The 14,313-nt window shown below is 39.1% G+C and overlaps 1 protein-coding gene across 4 annotated transcripts in view; it reads left to right on the top strand.

Annotated features, from left to right (window-relative positions):
- The first annotated feature begins 5,430 nt into the window (after window positions 1–5,430).
- The window catches only part of PTBP1 (polypyrimidine tract binding protein 1), a 39,140-nt gene continuing 30,257 nt past the window's right edge, over window positions 5,431–14,313 (top strand). For all 4 annotated transcript variants that reach the window (XM_026698890.2, XM_087922824.1, XM_026698889.2 and 1 more), the window contains exons 1-2: window positions 5,431–5,488; window positions 10,802–10,832. Coding sequence is in view for 2 of the 4 variants with exons in the window: in XM_026698889.2 (XP_026554674.1) it covers window positions 5,481–5,488; window positions 10,802–10,832 (39 nt within the window). In the remaining 2 variants the exon portion in view is untranslated. The remainder of the gene's footprint in view (window positions 5,489–10,801; window positions 10,833–14,313) is intronic.

The raw sequence follows: 14,313 nt of genomic DNA, 5'->3' as shown, positions 1-14,313 counted from the left end.
AACACACAAAAGCCGAGCAAATAATAATACAGCTTTTCATGATCTGTGAACTAGGACAAAGATGTCTTTCCCCACAGTGCAAACTAGTAACTTTTCTTCAAATATTTTTATATCCATTGTTGGAAGAAAAAAAATCCATCTGGTTCAGTTCCAAGCTGGGAGAAAGGCTGTAGATAAAATGGAGGCTGATTGGAAAGAAAGGTTCTCTTTATTGATGAAGGAGAACCACCAACCACATGTGATTCTGGGCAGCTGACAAAATGGAGTTGAGAGTGGGTAGGTTTTATACCTTCTTTGGGCTTTGTGTTCCTGTGCAAAAAAAAAATGTCCTTTAATATTCTATTGGCAATTGTCAGATTCCTATGGAGTCATGGCTGGCTCTATGGGCAAAAGGGGAAATGCAAATTTCCAAAGTGCTCCTTCAAGCTAATTTTATCAATCCATTGTTTGTTACTTACCTGAGCTTCTGTCTTGACCCAGTCTTTCTGAATGGATTACCAAATCTGCATTTCTAAAAGCTGGCCTCCTCAGTTTCTCCTTGGGGCAGGGGTTTCTGCCCTAATTTTTTTTTTCATTTCTCCTTTGGGGGAAATATTTTATCTTGCCTTTCTGATATTTCCCAAAATAATTCTTAATTCTTGGGGGAGGGGTAGCTTCCCACACCATTTTCTATTCCTCTCTCTTTTTTCATATTACACTACTTTGAGAGCTACCCTGGTTACCAATTTCCCCTTGGTTAAAATTCAGTGGACTAAATTGTCACCTGTAATGTCCTCCTTCATAGCTCACAACCTCTATGACTGCCTGTTCTCAATAACAGTATTACCTGAAGATCTAATTAGATCTTCCTAGATTATTGATTGCAATACATTCTACATGAGGGTTGCCCTTGAAGACCATCTAGAAGCTACAGCTGTGTAAAAATCCAGCAGTGCGAGCAGTGAGAGTCACTTCTTGCTACACCCATTTGTCATGATGAGGCTGCTATCTAGCTTCTAGGTGCTGGTTGTTATATAAAACTTCATGGCATAGGGCCTGGTTAGCTTAGGAACCCTTGATCGCCCTTTGATTCTTCCTGTCAGATTCATTCAGGCACAATGGCTATACTCCAGATCTGCTCAATTAAAGGATGCCATCTTATGGGACTCAAGGAGCATACCTTCTCTGCTGCTGCCCTCTGGGACAACATACCCAGAGATACAGATGGTCAAAAGTTTAGCTTTGCTCCTAGACCTGGCGTTAATATGTTATATATTAATGGGGAATCCTGTTATATTTTTATTGTTATTGTTGTTTATAGTCCAGGCTGTCATGTTCTATTTTATGTTTTTTTATCTTTTTAACCCAGAGTCTACTAAAATAGCCAGCCATAATAAATTTAATGAAACAAATCTATACATCCATGCATACAACTCCCTCCGTATTCCTTCACTCAGGGAAGGCCATCTTCAAGTATCACAGCCAACCCAGTTGCCAACCCTTATGGAACAGCATTTCTCCAGAAAATTCCTACTCTGTTGACTTTCAGGAAAGGAATTACAATGTGGTTTTCCAGCAGGCATTGGGAGCAAAATGTTGTGATATTTTTCCCTTGGACAGTAGAATTTGTCTGCTAAATTGATTATGTTCCCAGTAGTGTGTGTTATAAGTTGCTGCTAATATGTTTCAATATTATATTTTTATATTTTAATCTAACAGTGGAACATATGCTACAGAAACTTTTACAAATGGAACTGCTTGTAAGTTCATTAAACTGAAATAAAATTAAATATTTCTTCTAGATTGTAAGGTCACACAGTAAAATTAATGAGCAGTTTGCTCTGCTGCCTATGGAACTTACTGACACAATATGTGATTGTATGCATTGCTTAGCACCTTTAACATCTTAGGACCAGATAAAGTAATGGAACAGGCAGAGTTTTCAGTATGTAGTTGTTAAACAGAACCTCCATATTTTATATTAAAAAAAAATCTGTTTGAATACTCATCAGTGGGAAGCAGAAGGACCAAAGGAACAATTGTTTATTTCATCCCCTATTCAGAGATTTCCTAGAATTGTTATTCTATTTTCAGAAAAATAGTTTTTACACAATTCACGTTAGCAGCAGAATCCAGATTTCTTGTATAAAATTAGTGCTTTGGGTCAGTGTTTCTCAACCTAAACAACTTTAAGATGTGTGGACCTCAGCTCCCAAAATTCTCCAGCCTATGCATGGATTAGGAATTTATGGAAGCTGAAGTCCACACGTCTGAAAATCGCTGAAGCTGAGAAATACTGCTTTAGTGTAGAGAGGATCCTGATCAAACATTTACTAGTTAAGGAGGAAAAGCTATATCATTTTATCCCAAGTGGTGGGAGTTAGACTGACAGTGAAATGAAATCGCTCCTCAATGAAACTCAATATTGTGAAGTAATACAATAGTATGTGTTATTTTGCTCCTACACCACAATTTATTGACATCTGGCAAACTGGAGATAGGACAATTCAGCTGAAATGAAGGTGCAGAAAACTGAACTATAGGCTTCATTCTCTCATATTTTTACCCTATGTAAAGTTAATTTTAAACAATACCTATCTACATTTTCCTGAGGGAAAAAACCTTACTTCAGACATTCCATGGGAAAGTTTAACTTGTATTTTAGTTTAGTTTATTGTCATTGCACCTCGTACCACGAAATCAAACACCATCTTCAGTGCACAATCATGACCATGAAAATAAACACACACATCCTTCACCCTCCAAACATTGAACCAAAAACCCCAACATTGCACCAACACTGCACTACACAGCAGAATTCAAAAGAGCTACTGCCCTGGGATGGAAGCTGTTTTTCAGCCTATTTGTCCTTATTTTTATTATTCTGTATCTTCTGCCAGATGGTAATAGTTCAAAAAATGGTTTCCAGGATGAGATGGATCTTTGAGAATGTTTTGAACTTTCTTGAGGCAACAGGAACTATAAAGCTCTTCCAAAGAGGGGAGAGAGCAACCAATGATCTTCTGGGCAATGACGTTAACCCTCTGGAGTGCTTTCCTATCTGCCACTGTGCAATTGGCAAACCATGCAGAGGTGCAGTAAAGTTAAAATACTCTTTATTGTGCAGTGGTAGAAGGTCACCAGCAGTTTTTCATTTAGTTGTTGTTTTCTGAGAAGTTTCAGGTAGTATAATCTCTGCTGGGCCCTTTTGACCAGGGCTGCAATGTGAGCACCCCAGGTCAGGTCCTCTTTTAGGGTAACACCCAGAAACTTAAAACTGGCCACTTGCTCCACTCAGTGTCCATTGATAAGCGAGGGCTGAATGTCTGATCTGTTCCTTCTATAGTCCACTATAACCTCCTTGGTCTTATTGGTGTTGAGGACCAAGTTATTGTCTCCACACCACGAAAGCAACCGGTCCACCTCATCTCGGTAGGCAGACTCATCCTTCCCCCCCCAACCCCCCGGAGATAAGTCCCACCACTGTTGTATCATCTGCAAATTTAGCAATAGTATTACTAGTGTGAGTGGGAATGCAGTCATGCACATAAAGAGTAAGGGACTCAACACGCAACCCTGTGGTGTACCAGTGTTAAGAATAAGGGCTGAAGAGGTATGATTACCTAATCTGACCCTCTGTGAGCGGCAAGACAGGAAATCCATAATCCAAAGGCAGATTGAATAAGAATTGTATTGTAGGGCTCAGTGACAACCAAGGAACCTGCCAAGAATTCCTATTGATGCTAGCCCATTTTCTTTAATGCTAGGGCTTCTCCAGACTAGGTGGCCACCAGAATGCCTTGATCTGAGGATCACTTGTCCCAAAGAGCCAGAAAAATGGCTGCTGCTATCTTGAAGAAAGCAGATCCAGAAGGCATCTGATCCAGAGAACTGTCCTCGTTCTGAATAACACTTAGAATGAGGCACTTGAATGAAGTAGTGAGTGAGGAAAGTCCTAGGTAAGGGGTTGATTCTTTTCTTTACCCTTTCTGGTCTGCTGGCTAAGGTATTATGTCTTACTTGTTCACTGTCTCTTGGTGGTTTTGATCCAATCACACCATTTTTGTGAAAATTCTTACCTAAGTGCTGGTGAAGAGAACCTCTTTGAAGTATTCCAACAAACTGCAATATTTCAGCTGAACGGTGGCAGAGTAACATTGTTGTATGTATTTTTGTTGTCACTTACTGGTCATCTGGATTTTTGCAGCTTAAATCTGGTAGCCCATTTCTAATGTTATCTTCTAATGTTTCATTCATCCATCTGGGCAAGTAGAACACAGTAATTACCACGAACCTAGTACTTTGTCCATCCTGATACTTATTCCTTCATTCCTTTTTATGGTGATGAACAGGAGAGAAAAAAAAAATCTTTGGTGGGGGCAGCAGGACCCATCCCTTCTCTGGAGGCAGGACATGGCAGTTGGTTCCCATGAACTCAAAATGCCCTGTTCAACAGCAACACTTTAATGTCCTCATCTCAGCATTTGCTCTGGAGGAGCAACTAAGAAAGAAGTTAATTGGTTCCATTGTGCTCAAAGTCAAACGCAGGACTGCCATTCCAGGCTCAAAGACGACACAGTGAAATCTAACTGAGTCCAATTGATTACATTTATGGGACAGAAAATTGCCAAACTAGTGCTATAACTTTCTTACCTACTAGATATGTCCTGTGATATGGCTACCCTGAACCTCCTCCCCATTCTCCCCTGGGACCGCAGTCTCTTAATTTGAGCTTCTCTATTGCCTGGGAAAACTCTGTGCCAAGACTCCCCCCTATCCTCCCCCATATGCTCTCAGTGTACATAAAAAGAAAAGGTACATTCGTCACGAATCATAAGTTACAACACTTAATGACACGAGCTTAAAGAACAATCAACGAGTCTAGCAAACTGTGCTACAATCATTGACTTTTGTTCTCAACTTGCCCAGCCAACTTTTTAAAGTCTTTCAATAGATTTCCCCGGCAGACGACGGTTCTGCCATCTTTCAAAAGAGCCGCCGAGGCTTCAACCCTTGGCTTTCCAACTATGGCCGTCTCGAGAGCAAGTCGCCGTCTGGATTCATTTGCCCGTAGCCACAATGGCGGCCGGGACAAGCCGGGTTCAAACAGCGGAGGGAACAAAAAAAAAAAAATCCCAACCCTCCCACCTCTTTTAAGATGGCCGCTCCCCGTCTTCACCGCCAGAGCTCAAGAAGGTCCCGCGAATCCCACGGCGGACAATCCAGCCGCGAGCCGGAGTCCAACTTCGCCCCCGTCGCTTAGTTTCCACCAATGAGAAATCCCAGTCGACTCGCACTAGGCCGAAACGGCGAGGTTCCGTTGCCTGCCTCGTCCAAGCGACAGCCCAAGCAGCCAATCAGTTTTCAGCGTTGGGAAGGAGTCGAGGGCGGAGCCTTTCCGAGCCGCCATTTTGTGAGTCTATATAACACGTAGCCGTTGGATCCGCTCCTGCTACTCCAGCGTCTGCACTCCGCTTCCCTTCGGGTTGCCTTCGTGTGCCATGGACGGGTAAGCGAGGACGGGGCGAAGACATTGTTTTGGGAGGGTGAGGCTCACGGCTCATCTGGCCGTGTCGCATAACTGAGGCGAGAGAGCGGCCGCTCTCCGTCCGGCGTGAGAGAAATCGTCGGACGCGTTGGGCGTGCAGGGGAGGCGGAAACTAGGCCACTCGCACCATGGCACAAACTTTGGCCGAGTTCTGGAAACACAATTGAAGAGACACGGGAATACGCATACAGCCATCCCAGCGCCCCCCACCCTTCTACCGGAATTTGCCCTCCTTTCCCACCCGCCAAAGTTCTGCGCCGCTATCGTTTCCCCCTCCCCTTTTTTCCCCTCGTTCGCGGGCTGCGCGCGCACGCTCCCGAACCTCCCTGGACGTTCTAAAAAAAAAAAAATCCTTCGCGGGCTCGCGCCACCCCTCTTCCCGCGCGCGCCCTAAATCCGGCTGACCGCTGGCGATATTCTGCGCCTCGAGTTCTGTCTCTCAAGTCCTATCCGCCTACCATTTCCGGCACATGGTTCGTGGTTTTCCCCAACCTGGTCTTTCCCCCCGCCCCCACCCACACACTCCGGTTGCCCTATAATTCAGGAATGTGCTCTGTTGGGGGAAGCTCGTGTAGTGGTCGACGTGGGGCGTGCCGGGTTGGAGTAACTGTCCCGCGGCTTTGCTCCCATCTCCTCCTGCGCTTTTACTCAAAAGTCCCACATGCGTGACTTGCTCAACATTCCGGATATGAACGCGCCCAGGCGTCCTCGCCCCTTTTCCTCGCTTCTCCTTTTTTTTTTTTTTTAAATTAACTCAAGGTAGTTCCTGCTGGGTTCGGCTGCCTCGTGCTCGGGTTCTGGCCACGCCCCCTTCCTACATTTGGCCGCCTCCCGTCGCCCGGATGTTAATTAGCCTAAAGAGCTTTACTTTTCTGCCTCCGCCCTAATCCCACTCTTGCTTCTTTACGTCTTAAAAGACAAAATAATTTCCGAGTGGGGAAGAGACTTAAAACACGTGCGTTAAAGAAAATAAAGGTATAGTCTCTTTTTACGCGGTTTATATATGCGGAACGATGACCCAAAAAGTTGGAGGCATCTAAGAAGAGTTAAAATAAGTTTGGAGTGGGAATTTAAAAAAAAAATGGTGGGATGCTTTGAGATGGACACCGTTGGGAGATCAAAGACGTTTAGCCTAAAAGAGTAAGAGTTGTGAAGATAAATGATGTTTGGGGGGATAGAGAAATTTAATAAGCCTTCCTTTCTAATTACCTCTGAATGTCCAGTTGTAATGCAATATTTGAATCCTAGGTCCCTTGCCTTCATTTGTCTTGTTTCAAACATTTTCTAATCAGAGTAAAGCTTAGTAGTATCCTTCTCCCTTCAATGCAATTCCCTATCATACCTTTATTCAAAGAATTTAATTTTGCTCATTAAGCCAAAAGGCTTAAGGGAAATTAATGATTTAATATGAGAGAGCTGCAGTGCAGCCTTCAAGTTTATAGTTCATTTTAAAAATCAAACTCTTGTAAGAAAAGTAGGGAAGCAAGTGACCAGCTCACATATAAATAGCTAATAAATCATTATCCACCAGGTAATAGTTGCAGAAAATCAAAACCAAATGGAATAAACAAATATTGAAAATATTGAATTTTTTAAAAACCCAAAAGTGAAATTTCTGACCCCCACAGCAGAATATTTTAAAGATACCTGTAGGACACCTGGAAAACTATAAGCTGGGTAACTCTAAGCAAACTGTTAGTAATGAAAAGAAAAATAACTAAACACACAGTGAACAAGCATTTCTAAAATAATTATTGATTCCATAAGGATAAACTTTGTTCCATTATTTGAACATGTCAGCAACACTTTTCAATATGCTGTACTTGGATTTTCAGTCTGATGAAGTTCTTCATCAAGGACTCTTGAGTAAACAGTAGTAGTCATGAGATAAGAGGCAGGAATGAAGGAAATAAGGTGTGTTGATTGTGGCAGGCAAAAAGGGATTAGTGTTGACAAGGTGCTTTATAACTTCATATATTAGGAGCAAAAGCTTGTTCATACATTTATCTTAATATAAGCAGGAAGCTATCAACCCAAATTCACAAATAATTCTAAATCTGGATGATATAAACCAAATTTTATTGTAAACATTTTTTTCTTTATCTGGTGAATTGTCAACCAAATGGCAGAGATAGTTTAAGCATTTAAGGGTAGAATTTAGAAGATAAAATAGTGTACATTGAGAAAAAAATTCACATATAATGAATTGTAAGAAACTAAAGCTTTGGCTTTATGGTAGATAGCTCAATAAATAAAACCGGCATCTATGAAAAAGATTAATGCTTAGCAATGTCAAAGGGATTGAAAATAAAAAATGCCAACATTGTAGTGTCTTTATAAGTTTAGTTCTTTGTTTTTATCACTTAAAAAAACAGGAAAAAGCATGGAACACAATGACAAAGATCAATAGGTTTGAACATGTTTCCTATAAGGAAAAAAAATACTTGCGTACAGCTAAGAGGAAAAACAAGTTAAACATGATCCAGGTTTTTAAAAGCATGCATGACATAGTAGTAAATAGAACTTTTTATTCTCAAAAATTAGAACTAATTGAAGTTGAACTAATACTTGAAGTTGTAGCCTTTTACCTTCCTTTTTGTGGATGTGGTCAGAACTGTATCTTAGAAATACATTCTCATCCACATGTCATCAACCTTCAGAACGGGGCAAGTGATAAAATGCAGATTACTTGCAAAACTCCACTTACCAACTTGTGTAAGATATTGAGATGCAGTTATAAAAGAGTAAACTTTTATTTTGATGTCATACCATATGTTTTGTCATTTTAGCGTCACCTTGACTATTTGCAGAAAAATTTGCTCTCGGTTCATCCCATTTTTCATATATCAGGCATTTGTTACTTTTATCTGTTCATTGTGAACTTGGTCGAATTTTTAAATACAGTAGAACATTTTTGTTTGGTGACTGACAAGCTGGACAAAAGTTAAAACTCCGAATGATATCATATGTAGATAATTGGACAAGTACTGTACTTTGTTTCTTCATTTGCAAAGCATAATTACAGAAAAAGTTCTCTCCCTATACCTTTACTCAATCTATCTTTGGAATCAAGTTTGGCCAGTCTTCACTTTCCTTAAAAAAAATTTGCCATGTGGTTTTAATGGCCAGAGTACTGTAATTCTTGCTTTATGGTCCTCTTAGAATGGTTTTATTATGCCAGGAAAGGTTTTCACTTTTCAGTTAATTATAGATGCTCTTGGTGGGAACTGCATCATTTCTTCCTTCTGAAAACCTAGAAGAATAAAAATTACATTTTGCATGAAAATGAAGAATTTCCCTCCGGGCTTTTTTAATGGGTGGGATTTTTGTTATCTGGGATGAGAGGAAGCTTTGCTTTTTATTTAAATTGTTTAAAGGTGATCTTGGAACAATAAAATAAAAAGTTTATAGAAATTAATTTAGCAGGAGTTATGTTTGCATGGACTTCAAGAAAAGCAAATGATACACTATGATGTCATCTTGTATAATGGCATTTGTATTATAATGTCACACCATATGAGTCACCATTTTGGTATCATTGCCATTATTACAGATACCTCTGTATGTTCAAATTTGGGTATTGTTTCAGAATAACAGAACAGAATAATAGAGTTGGAAGGGATATTTCAGGTTTTCTAGTCCAATCTTTTGCTTATGCAGGAGACCCAGTACCATTTTAGACAAATGGTTGTCCAACATGTAACACTACACAATCTTTATTTTAGCTAATCTGTCAGGCCAGTCAATATTATTGTCCTTGAAAGTATAAAAAGTTCTGTCATAATAAATTAGATGGTGTCTACATTGCCAGAATGATGTCTTATCTTAAGTCAACTTCTGGAGCTAAGTTGTAAGCTGATACACAGAGTAAACATTTTGGTGACTTAATACAAAGGCCCCCAACCTTTGGTATCTGTACTGGCACTGGGCGGTGGCATGCCAGAAAACAGGCCAGGCAGACAAGTGAAGTCCCATCCGCTGGGTGCAGGCAACACACAACCACATCCTCTCCAGTCCATGGAAAAACCTCCAAAAAACCAGTCCCTGGTGCCCAAAAGATTGGGGGCCACTGACTTATTACACCTTCCACCTTATTTTTCAGAAAAGCTGTAGAAAAATGCACTGATGATATGCAGTAACTTGCAGGGGTTTTTGGTGATGTTTCTGAAGGGATTCATCGGTCATGAAAAGACTACATTTGTCAGACACCATTGAATAATGGGCTGCAGTTGTGGTTTATGTCCTAGTATTTTGGACATTCCCATCATCCATCTAACCTAAATAAAAGCTACAACTGTGGGAGATGAAAATCAAACATTTGTTGGATTATGTAGATGGATAAACAATTGTGTAGTTTTATATTACTATGTTTTGTATCTGTAATGACCCAAGCTGATTAAAGCAAATAAACAGAGCAGTAAGAACAATCATGACATTTCTTGAAAAAACTTTAAAGTCTTTTATGTAGCCTTTGTTCTTTTCCCATGTATTTCTTTGTCCTTGTGACTTCAGCTTCATTCACAGAAATTCTTATATGCAGTGCTAATGCTGGGAAAGGGGTGTGTAGTATGTGCATGCAGGGACAGTGTCAGTTCCCTTAGGGCTGCCCTAGCTGCCGAGAGAACATAGGATCTGTTGAAACTGTTGTAGGCTCAGGAGTGAGGGCTGATGAGTTCATTAAATCCAAGATTTAAAAAAATGAACTTGATGCATAAGATTTAAAACAAAGGGTGCAACCTTGTTATTTAATCTTGAAAGTCAGGTTTTACATGTAGTTATACATCTGCAGGGACAATTAACCTCATACTACCATAAAGCTTAATTTGATGTGGGATGTATTATCATATTCAAAAGCCTACTTCTCTGAACTATATAGAGTTGGGTGGAGTACTTTTTTCAAGTTTAAAAGAATTTGTTTCATTTGGTTTGTCCTCTAACTTGTTTTAAGCATGTGGAGATAAATGTCACATGGCTTTTACATATTGAAATGTATGTACAGTATTGTGCATTTGGCTGGAATATAGTCTGATGTCTAATTGTATCGTGTTCTTAGAAAGAGCAGTTTTAGTGGTATTTGTAGTAGACTTACTGGGAGATATGTATCTTCCCATGAATTAAATTTCTGATTACATTTTGGTTCCAGCACTATTTTAAGCATGCATTGTCTGCTGGGAATTTCACATTTTAACCTTCATTTCGCTTTGGTTTATTTCACATATCTTTGATGTATACATGTAATTTGGCTAACTGTAATTTTTTCCCCTTTTTTTACAGCATTGTCCAAGATATAACAGTTGGAACAAAGGTAGGTGTTTTTATTCCTCTTATTGTTTCAGCAACTACATGTTGTAAACCATTCTCATAAAATGAAGCTATTTTAAGACTTAGGTCTCTGAATGACTTTGTTAATGAAATGAGATTTCCACTGTAATTATCACATTGACATTGTGTGATGCTTTTTTGGGGAGGGGGTTGCTATATTCCAGGGGGACAGGTTCCAGGAAGACATCTTTGGAAGATTACTAATACCATGCAGACTTCTTACAGTATTGGATCAGTTCTGTTTGTGGGAAATAATTTTTGAGGCTTTCAGATTTCTTCAATGCTTATTGAGAACCTTTGTTGAAAGGCTGGTTCTTAATTAAAAAGTAGTCAAAAATCTTTGAATACAGCAAAACATGACTATTCAGTCTGGATATTTTGGTCCTATATTTATCACCTTTAATTATAGAGATGAAAATGATGAGTAAACACATATTAGCAAACATAATGAGAAATAGGGGTTCAGAGAATGCACCCCATCTCTTGGCTGTGAAACATTATAGTCTTAATGTGTTGCTATCTATGAAATGTGAACCTTCTAATCAGCAAGATTTCCAGTCAATTAAATTTATCAGAATTATATTAAAATAGATAAGGGTAAAGGGAAGGGTGGTCTGATTAAAATCTGAGTTATGCAGAAAAAACTCTTAATTTTGAAAATTACGGTATACTGATTGTGTTGAAGTCTGTTTGAAGTCTGAAATAGTTGAAACATTTTAGATGCCTCAGGTTTTTTGTATTTGAGAAAGCTGGTTTTTTGAGATGTTGAAAGACTTGTTTTACCCCCAAAATAGTATTTTTCAAGTGCTATTGTTACAGTATTGATAAGTGAAATAAAAAATCCCAAGAACTGAATAAATAACTTGGATTGCAGAGAAGAGCAGCAAAGATAAGAAATCTGAAGGCTAAACCATACAATGATCAACTAAGGTAATTACGTGAAGAGAAGGAAGAGGAGCCGATTTATTTAGCCTTGGCAGCTCTTTTGAAAGATGGCAGAACTATAGTCTGCTGGGGACCTGACCGTTCAGTCATATGATTCTATGGTTCTCATCTAAGACTTCAATAAAGTATATTATTATAAAGTTGTGCCCTCATATCAGTTTTAACTATGGAAAATATAGTTTGCTGACTTGGCATGAAATTTATGCCGAACTAAACAGACTTGGAATATCTGTGTGTATTACTACAGAAGTAGCGCAGGCTCTGTAATGTGCTTTATTATGCTCTGTCTTGACCTTGTTAAGAGAGCATTCACTCTCATGGGCTAGATAGACCTACTGTTGTACAGAGACTAGGATCTTTGCCATGGAAACGGGAAATATGGCTTCAGGCCACAAGCCAAGAATGTCAGTGGAGACATTCCAGGCCTTAATGTGCATCTTCAGTTCTGTTACAAGCTGGCTCTTGGTGGGCTTGCTGTAACAGGCTTTATCACATATGTGAGCCACATGTGTTGGCATAAAGAAATATTAACTAATGCTTCTCAGTCTGAAAATATGGAAAGGATGTGGAGTATGCATCTTTGTCCCTTTTCTGTAAAATTTAACCCTTTAATTCATGAAATTGTAGGAAATAAATTGCTGTCTTTGCTTAAAAATGGTTTTTTAATTCTAAAGTGAGAAATGAGGTGATACGGAAAAGATAACAAAGTTAAACCTTTGACTGCTGTATTCACATAACCGCTGGTGGTGGGAGCCACTTTGTGTTAATTGGCTGGTGTTAATGAGGGTTTTAATTCTTGTTAGTCACCACGACTTCATTTGTAAAGTGCATACATAAATACAAATATGTGTGTGCATGTGTGCTATGCCCAAATATATGAACTCGGCTTCATATGGTGGGCTAGTTTGCATGAAATGCTGAATCAAATTATTCTAGCCTAATTCTGTACTTTGTGTAAACCCAGTTGTCGTATTGCAAATTAAGGAGTATTTAGATCATAGTTCTCATCCAGAATCTGAAGGGTTTTTTTCTCGGTTGTATCACCTGCCACAGTATTTCTTACTGTGTGCGCTCTACATAGTTAAACTGTAATTTTAAAAGCAATGAGTTTGGTCACACAAAGTAAATAAAAGTTTTTTTTAAAAAAATTATGTTTTAGATTCTAAAAAATGAAAATCACGATAACAATTCTGGCAAAAAATTGATGGTTCCCCCAACTAAATATTGATGGTTCCCCCAACCAAAAGTATTTGTCCTATTTATATTCTTATCAGTCGTGGAGAAAATTCAGTTTCTGAAAGCTGTGCTAATAGGTTTCAATCAGCAGTAAATGTTAAATCAGGTACAGGTGGCCCCTCGTTTCACAATTGCCTCAGAGCGAACTTTTGCATTTACAGATGTGATTAAAAATAACTTTTTACATATACTCCATATATGTCTGTAAAGCAAAGGAATGATAAGTGAGATCATAAGCATAGTTGGGATTTAACTTAGCAACTGCTTCATTTAACAACTGAGTTACCAGTCCCAACTGTGTGGCTAAACAAGGACTGCCTATATCTTGTTTTAAATACAACAGTTAGGATCCCATTTTCTGATAATTTAGCCTTCAAATCCCTGAAGATTAACAAGGATTGAAGAAAGGTATCTTTGTCTCAATAAGTGACTAGGAGTAGATAAACAGTAAGTAAAGGAATGCTCTAGTCAACAGTAGTCCTGAAAATGTATTTATTTTTAAATGAAGCAAGCTTTATAATCTGAATATGTTTGTGTGAACTTCTACAATTAGACCAGGGCCAAGTGTTTATGTTGGAGCCCTGCTGTTCTTTTGAGTTATTTTGGGATGGGGTGCTGCCATAATTGAATCAATTTGAGGCTGAAATGAATGCTCTTAGTTTAATTTGTAACTGCCAATTGTTTGATTCAAAGGTTCTGTGAGATAAGAGTTATCTCCACATCTATCTTTGCCTATCCTATATCATTATTAAAACAGGCATCCTGTTTGGGCCCTAGCAGCACAATGCTTCCATTTCCAACATTATCCAGTGGAACAGCTGGAAATTTCAACTGAGAGACTAACTAGACTAGATGAATTTACATTGTGCCATATTGCAATTTATTTTGCCACAGTTTGTTGAATATTTTGTAGTCTTGATTTGTACAAACTAAACTTTTAACTGTATGTGCAGGAATGTGCAAGCGAACTTGTGCAGGCTATTCTGTGTTCCCTGTAATGAAATAAAATCATTAAAACTTGGTTTGGATGAGAATCTTGCAGTGCAATACGCTTCTAAATGTAGGCAGCTGTAAACCTGGGTGTGGAGTTCTGTATCAGACAAGAAAAGACTGCATAACTTTGATTATTCTGAGTTCAGGAACTCCGAGCTATTTGACAGCCCCACCCTTGAGATCCATTCAGAGTAGAGGTTTAATTTATGACTTGTCTCTATAGTAACTGGAAGAAGCCTGAAAAGGCTAAGGATGGCAATACAGCAGAAGAGAGCTGTGCTTTTTGAGCA

The sequence above is a fragment of the Pseudonaja textilis genome, chromosome 1 (genome assembly GCF_049901715.1).
Source record: "Pseudonaja textilis isolate UNSWEBS1 chromosome 1, rPseTex1.2, whole genome shotgun sequence".
In the NCBI taxonomy this organism is placed as follows: domain Eukaryota; kingdom Metazoa; phylum Chordata; class Lepidosauria; order Squamata; family Elapidae; genus Pseudonaja; species Pseudonaja textilis.
The sequence above is the reverse complement of the archived record's forward strand: the minus strand, read 5'-3'. Positions and strand labels throughout refer to the sequence as shown.